A 14,932-nucleotide genomic window follows, 5' to 3' on the forward strand; every position below is an offset into this window, starting at 1 on the left:
GAAATAATGTGCGATATAAAACGTTACTCGGGGTCGCCGTTCATGGCACGTGTACTATTAAGGGCGTTGGAATTTATATGGATCGCTTTTCTGCGCCGACGAGAGAGAAAGAGAGAGAGAAAACTACCGTCTTTTCGTGGCAATTCTCGCGTAAGCGAAAGGCGAACCATGATCCGAGATTTTTATCTCCGTACCAAGCCACGCGTCATTTCTGCGTTTTATTTTTACGATCATCTTGCGCGCAAGAGCAATAATCGCGCGGCGCATTAAATTCCTCGCGTAATCGCTCGGCGAAACTTTGCCGAGATGTAATGGAAAACGCAGTTGCGTTGACACTGAAAACCTTTGCAATACTTCATTGAGTTTATCTGGCTTATTCCAGTTATTTTTTCGTTTATCGTTAAGATAAATTAACTGCCGCAAAGCATTTTCTATAGCAATTTTGAGATAACATAGTTTAATAATAGCGAACGTGCGGACATTTAAAAAAAAATATATATGAATATGAACTAGCTATTTTTTTTTTTAATTTTCGAAGCGACTTTGAGTCGAATTTTGTTCCTATTTTTTTACGTTTATAAATTTTGCGGGATTTTGATTAAGTTTCTTTTATATAAGAATTATATTGTGAGCTCCTATTTTGTATACCTGAAATAGGCAGTAAACGAACAGTTTTCCAGTTAGAGGTTTGAAAGAAAAACTTTTATTTTAAATTATAGATTAAATTAGTTTTAAAATAAAGTGATCTTACTGCTTGAAGTATAAATATTAGATTGAAATCGAAAGATTTTAATTCAGGAATGATAATGCTAATTTTATTCTCCTGTTTTTCCTCATATTACAATAGGATAGATTGCGCGATGTAATGACAATTAATTAGAATTAATTTATGCTTTGACGTGTAATTTATCCTTTTTTTTCTATTACGTATTAGTACGGAACAATGATTTACTATGTGTATGTCGAGGTTTTGCTATTTTCATCGCGGTCTTAGATTATTTGAATAATTGAAACTAAGATTATAGAGAAAAATCATCAATTTTATTTAATTTATAAGAAGAGAATAATGATTAAAAAACGAAACAATTATCAGTCGCATTTATACAGAAAAAAATAATCAATATGCACAACGCATAGTACACAGAAAGAATGTTCTCTTAGAATTTACCTTGAAAATCATGGTAATGGTGGGACAATATGATAGAAAGAATTTTAAAAATATGTTTGATTAATTTTACCATACTTTTAGTAAACTTTACTATACTTTTAGTAAAATTAATTAAACATATTTTCTATTTTATTGTGATAGATATTATTTTTTATTGTGATAAATATTAATCAGAGAAATTCTCATAAAATTCCTTCCGTATACCATATTGTCCCACGATTACCATGATTTTCAGGGTAAATTCTAAGAGAAAATTCTTTCTGTGTACATTTATCGTCTTTTCCTGTATGTCTTTATTTCGTGAAACAAACTGTACTTTCCTCCTTTGACTTTGACTCCTTTCCTCCGTGTATGCACAAGTGCATCGAATGCCAGGTACTTAGACTAATAGAGAAGCGCATAATTGATCTTATGGCGCGCGTAATGCAACAACGAGTGTATTGACCTCATTGTGACGCGGCAACACTCAATGTACACACTCTCGTAAACACGCCAAGAGGCATCCTCCATCGCGTAACGTGTAATGTCGGAATCAATGCCACGCGTTTGCATCTGACGTGTAACCTTGATTCTGATAGCACAGATTTCGTCTTTACATACATCGTGATATATTTATACGACGATGAAGTAACATCTTAAACTTTTTTTTAACTTATATTTGTCGTATACAAGTATAGATAACTTTTTATGTACTTGGTGTTTTTTTGCCTTTTTTTTAAAAAGGTTTATATATATATAATATATCTCTCGTTCATTTTGCATATATCTTAAAAATTAACGCAATTTAATTTTAAAGATCAATTTATCAAATATTTTTGCTAAAACTTTTATTATTATGATAAATGGATTTAGTAAGGCATAATTTAAATTTTTACCTACACGCAATATATTTTATACTTATCAAAAGCTCGTGGTTTTGTGTATATTTGTTGCTTATTCATATCTTAAATGAATTTATATTGAAAAGTTTGTATTTGTATTCTTGAAGTTTGTAGGTTTCTTTCTTCTAGTTGAATATAGGATGATTATAATATAATATTTTTTATATTATCATATATATTTATATATTTCAAAATCTATTTTATTTTTATTTTCATCAATGTTTCTGTAATTTTCAATAGGTTCAATTTACAACTAATTTCTTAGATCTCAGTTTTGATTCGCTTTTAACAAAGGCCGTTTACTGAAAAATTCGAGACTATCAAAATTGTGATATAATCTGATAAAAAGTAGTGTAATACTTCAATTTTCATTTTAAACTTTTAGCTAGGTAGGAACTCTGAAACAAGATGTTATATTAGTTTTGATATCTTATTTTGATATCTATACTGTTTTTTTAACGCATTCAATGCGAATGAAAAGAATAGAATGGTCGCGAGTAATTTCTTCGTTATTCGTATTATTACGTGCTTTACTGTTCGATCGTTATTACATATTCATGTCAACGCTTCGGAATAATTGCGCATCAGAGTATCAACTATGTAACGAAAGACCATGGAAAAAAGATAGGATATGATTATCCTCCGATTTTACGGTATTTGCCTCCCGGGGATCAGCGAGAGATTGCAATCTATATTCCATATTTGTCGCGCCACTAACCAAGCAATCAAGCCGCATCGTCGGATCGCGATGGATTGATCGACGAGGCGACCGGTATGCGAAATTGACATACATACAAGATCATATCTGTATCGTGTCATGTAATCGAGTAAAATTCTAGTAAAACATTGTAACTTATCTCACGGCAAGTTTAATGAATCTATGATTCAACGTAATTTATTCATTTCGTAATTGTTGACAAAGAAACGCAGTAGAAATATTTGATATTTTTCATCGATTTATTATATTTAACCTGAATAATTAGTATTATCGATTAATATAGCATAGGTATATTAAAAATCGTTTCATGATGTTCCAAAATTACGTTCGTACTGTAAGTCCTCCTTGAGTTAAAAGAAAAAGAATTTATATGTTTTACAAAATAATAAGTTCCGGCTTCGAAAACCTTGCGCGATGAAAGTGATAATCGACAGGTAAAATGCGTAATGCATTACGATATGAGGTATAATTATTTCTCCAGACACGTGCGAGCACGTGCATTTTTGCGAATCACATCAGCTGACGAAATGAACGAACGTGCGAATAAGCGCATTTTTAGCGATCTTATGATAAATTTTCACGTTGCACTCACTTGCTCCTGCGTAATCTCCGTATGAAGTACCGTTGATTCTTCAAATTATATAAGATCTGTTCCTTAATTTCGCATTTTTAAACGAAAGAAAAGTTTTCGGTAAAGAAATTCATTTTAGATATTTTCGAAATAGAACATGAAAAAAAGTCATTAAACTATAAAATTATTTGATCTACAAACATAACTGTATATAATTTTTTTAAATATTTTTTTCATGTCATATTTTTTTCCAGCATTTTATATTTTTTTTATACGAAAGAAAAAGAGATAGCACATTTTCGGTAATGAAATTCGTTTTAGATACTTTAGAAATAGAACCTCTAAAAAATAAAATTTGTTAAATCATAAGATTATTTTACAATTATACAAACATAACAATATAATTAAAAAAAAATTTTTTCACATCTTATATTTTTTTCTATTTTTTTTATATTCCGAATTTTCCAAAAAATAAAAAGATTTTTTTTTTCAAGCAAGATTACTCTTCCTGAAGCGACCGATTCCATTGCGTTCGCGTAATTAGCAATCGATCTCCCAATCTCTCATCCCTGGGAAATCGATTCGCGTGATGTGCGTGTTATCGGGAACATGTCGTTGTCCTCGCGGATATGTTTGTCGGTGCACGGTGCGTTTCGACAGAATAACGCGACCGAGAAACTGTGTCGTGCCCCGGGTCCGGACAGAAAGGCGAGGCGAGGCGCGAGCTGCATCGTAATGAAGAGATGCATGAACGAGCAGAGCGGCATCGTCTTCACGTGCCGTGACCTGGCGCCTCTTAATCGTCTCTTCCCGACTCTCTTCCTTGAAAACGTATAGAGTATAAAGGTATCGTGTATATCACGCATCACATTGTGCTATTAAAAATACACCATCAAGATATCTGTAAATGGAAGCGAATAATAAGCAATATAAACGTGCGAAAAACGTGGCTATTGTATATTTATTTTTCTCGAATCGCGTATAAATTATTTTTTTTCTTTTAAAAATGGGGACGTGATGCTGCTAGGCATTACTCCGATATTCGCTAATGATAGGATTGGCTAGGATTAACGGTCGACACCTTTTAATGATAATCGCCGTAATTTTCTGAGATGACTTTTAATTTTCTCTTTAGGAAAAATTCTGTAGATGCGATAGATCTGTTCTATAATTGTGTTAATTGTTAATAAAAAAGGGGAAAAGTACATTTTTTAAATGTATTATTATGTGTGTAGATGGATATTTTTATTGACGAGCTATTATTACTTAAAATATTGATTGATATTCGGATTATTGTTCCTCTATGATCTTTTCGTATTCTTTTCAGTATACTTAAAAAAAAAAAAATCCCATTATGATTATTCATTTCATTATCTTGACGAACATTTTTTTTTAACTTCGTGGCCTTGTTATTGTTTTACGACTTGTTTCAAATTTATCGCAACTATTTTCGCAGTTCGTTCATCTTTCCACACGTGCGCCTCATTTCTTGGCTCTGTTCACACTCGCGACGTCGCACAATTCCTCGTGGGTAGCCCTGATGATGGTAAATTTTCCAATTCTCGTAAATTACACGATAGCACACTGTATCACCGTGGACTCGACGGTGTATTATAATGCATGCGATAACCAATCGCCAGAGAGTCGTTTGTTAGATATAGTACCCTCGTTAGATATACATATAGAAATGTAACTCGTTTCTTGCACGGTAGGAAACACAGCACAATGCGTTATAAAACTTTTGATCAATCCCTATATTTGTAGTTATTTATTCTACAAATTATATTCTAAATTATAATATAATGGTGATTATTCATAAACAATCTGATATTTAATGTTGCTCATTAAAAACAACGTTTTTCAAATATTAAATAAAAATATATAGATATAAATAATAAAATAATTTAAAAATTATTAAAAAAACAGAATTCTTTTTTTTATTAAAAGAAAAATTATGTATATATTTAAGAAATATTTTTATATAAATCTATATATATATATATATATATATATATATATATATAAATATTTAAAAACAAACTTTTTTAGTACATTACTTGTATAATTTTTCAGAATAAAAGAAATACATAGCAAGAGCAATTATATATAATTTAGGTCAAATAAGTAGTTGGAAAAATTCCACACTTAATTAGTGTTATATTATTTTCGACGTAAAAATATTTGCGTTTAAAAAACGAGGAACGTTAGTGAATCTAAAAATTTGGGGTGCTTTCCTATTAGCGACACAAGTTGACACAAGTCGACACAAGCGTCATTCTGTCTTTTTTCAACATTCAGGAATAATAAAAGATATAGAATGATACTTGTGTCAGCTTGTGTCAATTTGTGTCGCTAATAGGAAAGCACCCTTGATGTCTCTTTGTGCAGGCACATGTATCATTTGTGTAAACATTTTTAACGGGATAGTAGGTGAGGTGTCCTTTTGACAGACGACATCGTTTGAGCTTTCGCATGTTTTCGATATTCCCGTTGTACGACAAGGAGGTCAACCAGTAGAGGCCACTTTGAGTGGACACGGGACAACGATGACGATAACGATAGTGACTATAACGATGGCGATGTAACAGTAAATTTTCACTTTGGAGAAGATCGCGTGAAGGAACTTAGGTCGAGTCGCGAGCTTTTTATTCGCAATTTTGTACCCAATCATCGAATTATAACAATTGACGTGCAGATTAGCGCATAACTCTTCCGTCTTTCAGTCGACCTTTGCAGATTTGCGACTTGTAAGATTAAAATTGCAAGATGGGATAGGAAGATCTTCTTTAAGTACGCTTAAATTGATTTCGATTCTCGTTGTTAACATGAATATCCTCTCTCTGAAATATCAATTTGATTGCGACTGATATATTTTGCGTCACACTGAAACATTTTAAAAGTTCTGAACAATTTTTTTAATTTTGCTACAATACGTCGACAGTCGACGTGTGTTCTAAGGATTATCACCTATTTTAAAGCAGATAGGCAAATTGGGGACAAAACAACTCGTTTGTTTCGTACAGATGTCATTTTCTATATAAAATAACATATCATTCCTGAATTAATATTTTTCCAAAATACACTATATATGAATAAATTACTAATGATTTAACATCTACAATATATAGATAAGAAAACTAGAGAAAAGAGTTTATAAAATTTATAAAAATATCGTATGAAAAATATATGTATAGGATTATTTTGCAAATTATATAATTATATAATTCTGCTATTTATAATCTTGCATTACGTGAAAATAAAAAATGCTCGATTCTTATGAGAAATTTTCTTCTCAAGAAGAAAATATAAATAATTTAAAATTAGATCTTATTTAATTTTTGATATCTTTTACAAAATAACTTTTTACATAAAAAATACATCTGGTTGAGATAATAAGTCTGTAAGAATTAAGTGAAATTTCATAATATCTGTTATAATTTCGACTACTCGAAATTATAATGTTCGAATATTTATAATGTTTTTTTCGTTGAGAGGACTCTAAACTTTTCTCTTCAAATTTTTGTAGATATTTCATGGACTAAAAAAAGAGATCAAAGAAACATAAATATCTATGCAATTCTCATAATGGAATAATTATGTTCTTTAAATAGAACAGATTAAACAAGAATTTATCTTAATCACATAGTGTCTTTTCTAATCTGTTTCTTTATTTACTGTTTTGTGTAGATAATTAGTAGATAAGTAACAAAAATAGTGACTTGGTAGGACAAAAAATCAACTTTGAAATCATTACTTCGTTAATTTCTCGTCTCTCTTATTCTATTTAACTCTCTTACTATCATACAACAAAATGTTACCCTACTTTTACCATTTATGTCGTAATTTGCACAAGGTCAGATATTTATTCGCTCAGTAGTCCACTTGAGATAAATGTTGCCAAATAAGCGAAAAGTCAGTTACAATGTTTTTTGTTATGAAATATGCATTTAAAAATATGATTTAATGTAATTTTTAATATTTCTTTTGTTGGACAAATAAATTTAACATTTCATAGTGTTAATATTTCAAAGATTGTTATCGTCAGGAACAAAAATTTATTATTTATTATTTTATAATTTCAACAAAATTCATCATCTCAACGAGTATCAAAAAATGTTGTTTTATATTTGTATATGTTCAGATAAAATATAACTTCCTATTAAAATGCACTTCCTATTAATCGGAATAAGAAATTCTTTATATAATATAATATGCGCATTATAATAACAATATAAGTTTTTTTAATTACATGATAAATATACATAATAAAATATATTCCCGTTTCTCTCTTTCTATCCTTTTTTTTAAAGGATACTAAATAAATATAATATTAAAATACTAATAAAAAAATATAAGAGCATATGTAATATATAATATGGAGAAAACATATTTGACTTTTGTCAAACTAGAATGCGCTATCTCGCAGTAAAACGCAGTAGAGATATTACAATAGTGTAAACAGTGTAATGACAGAGCTTATTAAGCGTAAGACGAAGAATAATGATCGTTAAATATCGAATTGTTTTCCTTTTTTTCTTTTTCTATGGTAATTATGAATTTTAAGTAGATAATTGTGCATATGCAATTTACGAGATATCTAAATATAATTGCAAATTTGCAAAAAAAAGTAGCTACAATATATTTTCTTGCAAATATACTTATATAAAGAGGAACTTTTTTATTAATTCTTCATTTTTTTTTTTCTTAACAAAATTTATGCTAATTAATAAGATAAAAAAAAATGAAATTACTCAGTGAAATAAATTTGCGTACACATTTAGAAATCTAAAAATGTTGGAAGTATATGTACACTACAACTTTTACATTTACTTACTAGACGTTACTTACATTTTTAAAGAACAAGTATTGAAATTATTACAATAGATACTCTGTCGCACCTGAAATTATTCATTATGTTATTCTAACATTAGCAATATTAGCAAAAGAGAGAGAGAGAAAGGGGAGAAGAGAAATTAATAAGTTTCATCAAGGCAGTTTATAACGCGTTATGCCAATAACAATGTAATGCGCACGATTATTAATTATTCGCTACATCATGACATTATTTGACGTGTAATAAGCTGTTGTATTAATGGCATCTTGCAAGTTGCAAATAATTTTCCATTCACGAGATATTTGCATAATAAATTCCAAGATTATTATTGATCGATTCTATTGTAAGATAAAGTATATCGAAGCGGTATTCGAAGAAGCGGAAAAATATCATCATTTCACATTTAAAGCGAATACCGGACTACGTGACTGTGTTTGCGAAAATTGTTTAAACATAGAGCCTCGTTTGATCATTATGTATATGTATATGCATATTGTGTAATTTTAGAGAAAACATATATTTTTTGTAAACAATAAATCTCAGATTTATTAAAAAGTCATCACAAGTATTATAAATTATATAAAATTTCATTATCTTTTCAATACTATTTTTCTTATAGACTTCCTAATTTTCGAGTATAATTTCCGCCCATTTAGGGAATCTTTTAGAACGTGTTACGAGCGCGGACAAGAAAAAACACGTGCATCGTACAAAATGCATTGCCAAGTTTACACTTCCGTGAAATCAATTTATTGCGACTCGGTTTATTCATGAGGATGTTAAACAAGATCGTTCCATCGCACGAATTTTACATACATATTACATCGTGGCGCGGTTGTCGTAATGCCATAATAACTCGGGATACAAGCGTTTGTATAAAATTGCACCATGAACCATAAACGCATTTAACGTACCTCGCAAGAAACTTTCACCAATCGTTCGAGCAAGTTCGATATAAGTTCATCATTCTGTGTGTTTTACAAAACGCAATGCTTCGTCGTCTTTCGAAGCATACTGACTTATTTCCGCATAGAAAAAATCTTCATTTAGCAGAAAAATCATTAATTATTTATATCATCATATTATATATATATATTTATATAAATTATTATACATATATATTAATATATGTATATAATAATTATATATGTATATATATATATATATATGTATATATAGTAATTAAATACATAATATGTAATTATATAATAAAATGAAAAGGCTCTGATATAAAAATACAAATTCAGATAGAAAACTGATAAGAGCTAAGAGCAGAAATTAGGCACAACAAATTTATTTTAATATCTTTTTTGTTTAATTTGAACGTTTCGGTTCTTTCTTTAAACCATTTTTAGCAGCTCGCTTAACAAAATAATTCATGTGATTTTTGATCCACGTCTTATGTTCTTAGTAAATTCTTAAAACAATCAAAGACGACATGAAAAACAAGGAACGAAAAACGCCTACGTCATGATCTCAGCGATTTACAAAACAGTATTGATTATGTATTGTTTTGTATATCGCTGATGAGAGGTCATGGTTTGCATTTTTTGCTTCTTGTTGTTCATCTCGATTGTCTTCGATCGTGTTAAAGTCTTACCAAAGATGTAAGACGGAGATGTGGATGTGAAGACACATGAATTTTTTTGTTAATCAATCTGCTAAAATTAGTCCAAACAAAGGATCATCGATTGAAATGTTCAAATTTTAAAGAAGATTTTAGAACGAAGTTTTGCGCTTAATTTCTGCGCTTGGCTCTTATTAGCCGTTTTCTACCTGAATTTATATTACACATATGGACATATATTTTATATTTTATTATCTTGAGATTATTTGTCTAATCAGTATGGAAAAGATTATAACAAGGCACATACGCAATATTCTCCTAGTGAATAATTTAAAAAAATTGTTGTCTTCTATTCTTCGAAGAATGATAAGCATTTAAAACTCAATCAAATCTATTATATTTTTCATTTGCTTATATAATTTAAAATTTGACGTAATGTTAAAAACACTATTAAGCACATTTAACTTTTCAAATCTATTATCTATAAATGATTTGTAGATAGTATAGATTATAAATTAAGTTTTTAGTTTATGTTCTGATATTTTTGACTGAATTTTTAATTCTTTCCTTACTATCAGAAATTTTTATGAATTTTTAATATTTGATGTATCAGTTGACTTTTAAAGCTGAATATCATACATTTATACTGATTTGAGGATGCCATTTGCAATATGCAAATTACTTTAGCATCTTCTACATATAAAATTGTAATATATTGACTTTTTTATCGTAGAATGATCAATAAGCTACAACTATAGCTCGAAATTACAAGTTATTTGATTTCCTTGTATAACGAGTGCTAAAGTCGTCAATGTCGTGGATTATTACTATAAATTATTATGATACATCGCGGGAAATACATATCGATGTGTTTAATGTACTTGTTATTTAGTCTTATAAAATATGTATTGTGTACAGGCACACTTGACAGTTATAATTTCAGAATTAAATATAAATTCCTTCGCGCAAATAGAATGCGATTGCGTGCGCGAAAATTCTCGTTCTTACGAATCGTATAGGAACGTCTGTTACGCGATTCAAATTTCCGTATCCCTTCGCAATAAGCAGAGTTTTCTTTCGAATACGCGTCCCCGTCCAAACGAGACGAATGACGGCGAGGGAAACATATTTTATATGCAGATGTTCATAATCATATTCAGTATGCAAAAGTCAAGGTCACAAGGAGAAAGAACGCGACACGACATGCGCGAATATTTATTAGCGGAATCCGTTAAGAGAGATGGATATTTTTTTTCAAAGAATATATATACATATATAGGATTTTTCTTCTGTCAACATTCTCTATCCTCTCTTTTTTACATTCCTCCATGCGGCCCAATGGCCGGTCAACTCTCTCGTTGTAACATCAATGCCTGGTACGTTTTATCACCGGCTGTCCCGTGCATTGAAATCGCGAGATTTCTCTCGTTGCGCTAAAGCGCTGCGCGTTCTTTCGTTTGCCTATCAAAAGGCATTAAGTAGAATCACGTATGTCGATATCGCGATTTGTCATGGTAGGCGATAAATGGACGTGATTCAGCTCTAGATGTAAGTTTATTACATACAACACTTAATTATCGGGTTGATTCATAAATAAGTTTTGTTTTACTCAACAAATTAAATTTAAAGAAACGTCACAGCAAACAGTATAAGTACTGATTTCTAAATGATATACTCTTAATTATTTGTAATAGATAAAATAATAATATTTCGTGGATAATACTGGTTTCTCAGAAGAAATGATTCATTAATTATCTAAAGCGAAATTTTTTTATGAATCAATTTAATAATAATAAAAAAAAACAGTAAAAATAATGATTAGTTTTGTGTATTAATTTAATTTTATTATATTTATGTAATACTTGCAGGATTGATTAGGTTGTTACAAAATCATATTGTAATTTTTCGAACAATTGAATTTTTAATTCAGTAGCAATAATCTTATAATGCATATTGATTGAAATCTGATTTGTTTATAATGATCCCTTTAGATTTACTTCGATTCTTTTTTAGAGTATATCTTGTTTAGAGTGTATGGCTACGCAATGCAGATACTCGCAGACGCATCGTTTTCGCGTTGCTTCAATATTACGACGATTATGTAAGAGATTATTTTGCCGTTATGAACTTTGCGATATACAACTGTGACTGGCTGAGACCAGATTTCATCAGTATCGCACTCGTGCATCTCGTGAATCTACTCTAATTTGCTATTATCTTTCCCTATCAAAATGTAAATACGTTATCTACAGTTTCTCGTCTCTGTAATTACGTAATTAACAAAAAAGTTATTTTTTTATTTTTTTACGTATTTTATTTAATTACGTAATTACAGAGACGAGAAACTGTAGATAACGTATTTACATTTTGATAGGGAAAGATAATAGCAAATTAGAGTAGATTCACGAGATGCACGAGTGCGATACTGATGAAATCTGGTCTCAGCCAGTCACAGTTGTATATCGCAAAGTTCATAACGGCAAAATAATCTCTTACATAATCGTCGTAATATTGAAGCAACGCGAAAACGATGCGTCTGCGAGTATCTGCATTGCGTAGCCATACACTCTAAACAAGATATAATAATCGTTTAAAAGTTGATATGCTATACCATACATAAAGTCTATACATACATACGTAAATTAGTAGGACTTTTCTCACTCGAACAAATTATCGGTCTAATGTTAATGCATGAACTCTAGACATGAGATCCAACGACGTCTTGAATTGATATATGCTAGAGCTAAAACATTAAAATGATCTGCTTAATGATCGAAAAATGTTATATTATTTCACAAGATACGCATATATTTTTCATAAAAATATCACACGGTTATTTTTACGGAATTTTTAATCTTATTCTACAAAATTTTTATAGCGAGTATTTAAGTAATTTTTATTTAATGCGAGTATTTAAGTAATTTTCATTAACAACTTAATTATTTAATGATTTACTTGGTATTTATTTAAGATATAACATTGTAGAAAGAATGTATTATTTTCAGAATGTAATATTTCCAAAAGTTTTGATATATCAAATCAATTGATAATTCGCATAACAATTGCGATTTGTTATCGAATTTAATAACACTTTCTTTTCTTATGAAATATTTTTTTATTTCGATTGAATTCACCGGGTTTCACCAAACGACCAGTTTTTTTAAGCAACGTTGCATAAGCTGAAAACACGTAGACCACGGTAAAAGTAAAACTTTACTAATACGTGAAAGGAAAAAAGAGAGGACACGAAAAGTGTTCCGGTATGGCTGGCACGTCAGCAGTTTACGACTGCTAGATGTGTGCGTGTCTTTTTTATGATAATGTAAAAATTTTTTATTTATAGATAAAGAAGTTAAAAAAAGATCTATCGAAAGTTGATTTGTGTGTGTGTGTATAGAGCATAAAATGAAATTAACTTGAAATGAAAGTTAGGCATTATTATCTCTGCTTGCATTCTTCTAGAAAAATTGTATTTATAAAAATTTCTAAATTTTTAATATTATTTAAAAGTAGAAACATTTAATAGCTTTAAAAAGTTATTAAAAATATTAATATCTCAATATTTTTAATAAACGATTATTAATTGTAAATTTGTTCAAAGATATGAATTAATATCAAAGATATGATTTATATGAATTATTAAAATAGATTATAAATTATGCAGTATAAAAATACATTCACATAGTGAATGTTTTATGATGTTTTAATAATTTTATATATATTTTATTTTATTTATATAAAGGTATATATTTTATACATTAACTCTGGAGTAGTTTTATACATTAACTCTGAAGTATATTTTATACATTAACTCTGAAGTAGAACGATAAAATTAAATTAAAATGACATTTCGAGCCACCAACATAAACATTTTGCAAACAAATGTTGAAAATATATATATTTTCATAGAAATCAATTTACTATTTGTCTTTCATGAATAATTCAGTCTTTGCGAAAGCAGCATTTATTATTGTTTGGATTCGATTATTCCATTTGTAACATTACGTTAGAATAACATTGCATCTCGTTGCAATAATTGTAAAAGTCGCGTATTAATCGACGTATCAAAGGTACAATAGTAGGTGTACTTTAGGATAAAAAAATTACTTAAAAAAAAACACTTTCGCGAATGAAATACTATCGCAGAAGATTGTTACTGCCGCTTATCTAACAATTATATGCTAACTCACTTGATAACCGTTTGTTTCATGCTGTTGGTCATAGCGATTATTGTTTTTTATTTATTGTATCTCGTGCTATATCTTCTTTCCCCCGATTCTAGCACTAGCACATAATCACACACACTTTCGTCCTCGTTCACCGCTTTAAACTCAGTTGGAAAATCCGCGCGGTTTTTCAAATGCCAACCGGCTTTTCGTAGTCCCGTTCTACGATTTTCCGCTTTCTGTTCAACTTTTTTTTCTCAGGGGAATCACAAAGGGATTATAGAAGGAGGGAGAAAGGGTCGCTGCCTTTCTCCGAGATCCGGATAGCAATCAGTTTGGACTGTTAGCGCCGGACTGAAGTAGCGCGCGCGCTTCTGCTCGTATTTAAACTCCTCTCCCTCCCTTTCGCGCCCTCTCTTTCCCTCTCTCTCGCTCTTTCGCGTGCGCAAATTCCTATGTTTCTTCAAACATTTTTTCGATTCGGGCAAATTACTGCAGAAACTCAAGCGTCTTGCTCAAATAGCAAAATATATTCAACCTTTTTCTATTGTTTCGCAATAATTTTATAATTCTTCTTAAAGTTCCTCATTCTTAAAAAAAAAATATAAAAATTAAATATGTAAATATAAAAAGAATATTATTTCATTAAACAATGATACAAGCAATTTTTAGATTTCTTTAAATTCTTAAAGATTTAATACCGTTAGATACACTTGAAGAAATGTTCACAAACATTATTAAATATCTTTGGCGAAATAGATTTGGAAACTTTTGTTAAAAAAATTGTATTTAAATTTTCTCTCTCTCTTTCTCTTTCTTTTTTTCTAATTATATATTTTATGATAATTTTTGCAAACAAAAATTTTTTTAGATACTGTCTTGTATTATGAATTAGTGACGTTATTTACATTACGTTACATTTTAATAATTGAAATTTATTCTGATGTGAATAAAATCGATAGCACGATGAGAAATTACGAAGATAAAACTGTGAAACTTCCATCTTAAATTCGAAGTTTAAACTCTG

General features: G+C 29.7%; 1 protein-coding gene across 2 annotated transcripts in view; it reads right to left on the reverse strand.

Annotated features, from left to right (window-relative positions):
- Positions 1–14,255, reverse strand: part of Nep2 (M13 family metallopeptidase neprilysin 2) — a 24,705-nt gene extending 10,450 nt beyond the window's left edge. For both annotated transcript variants that reach the window (XM_083036926.1, XM_083036925.1), the window contains exon 1: positions 13,930–14,255. In XM_083036926.1, the coding sequence (XP_082893052.1) occupies positions 13,930–13,961 (32 nt within the window). In that variant the 5' untranslated portion in view covers positions 13,962–14,255. The remainder of the gene's footprint in view (positions 1–13,929) is intronic.
- Between the last annotated feature and the right edge of the window lie 677 nt (positions 14,256–14,932).

This window comes from Prenolepis imparis, unplaced genomic scaffold, assembly GCF_030444845.1.
Source record: "Prenolepis imparis isolate NDT839.2.m4 unplaced genomic scaffold, iyPreImpa1.0 SCAF_4, whole genome shotgun sequence".
In the NCBI taxonomy this organism is placed as follows: Eukaryota; Metazoa; Arthropoda; class Insecta; order Hymenoptera; family Formicidae; genus Prenolepis; species Prenolepis imparis.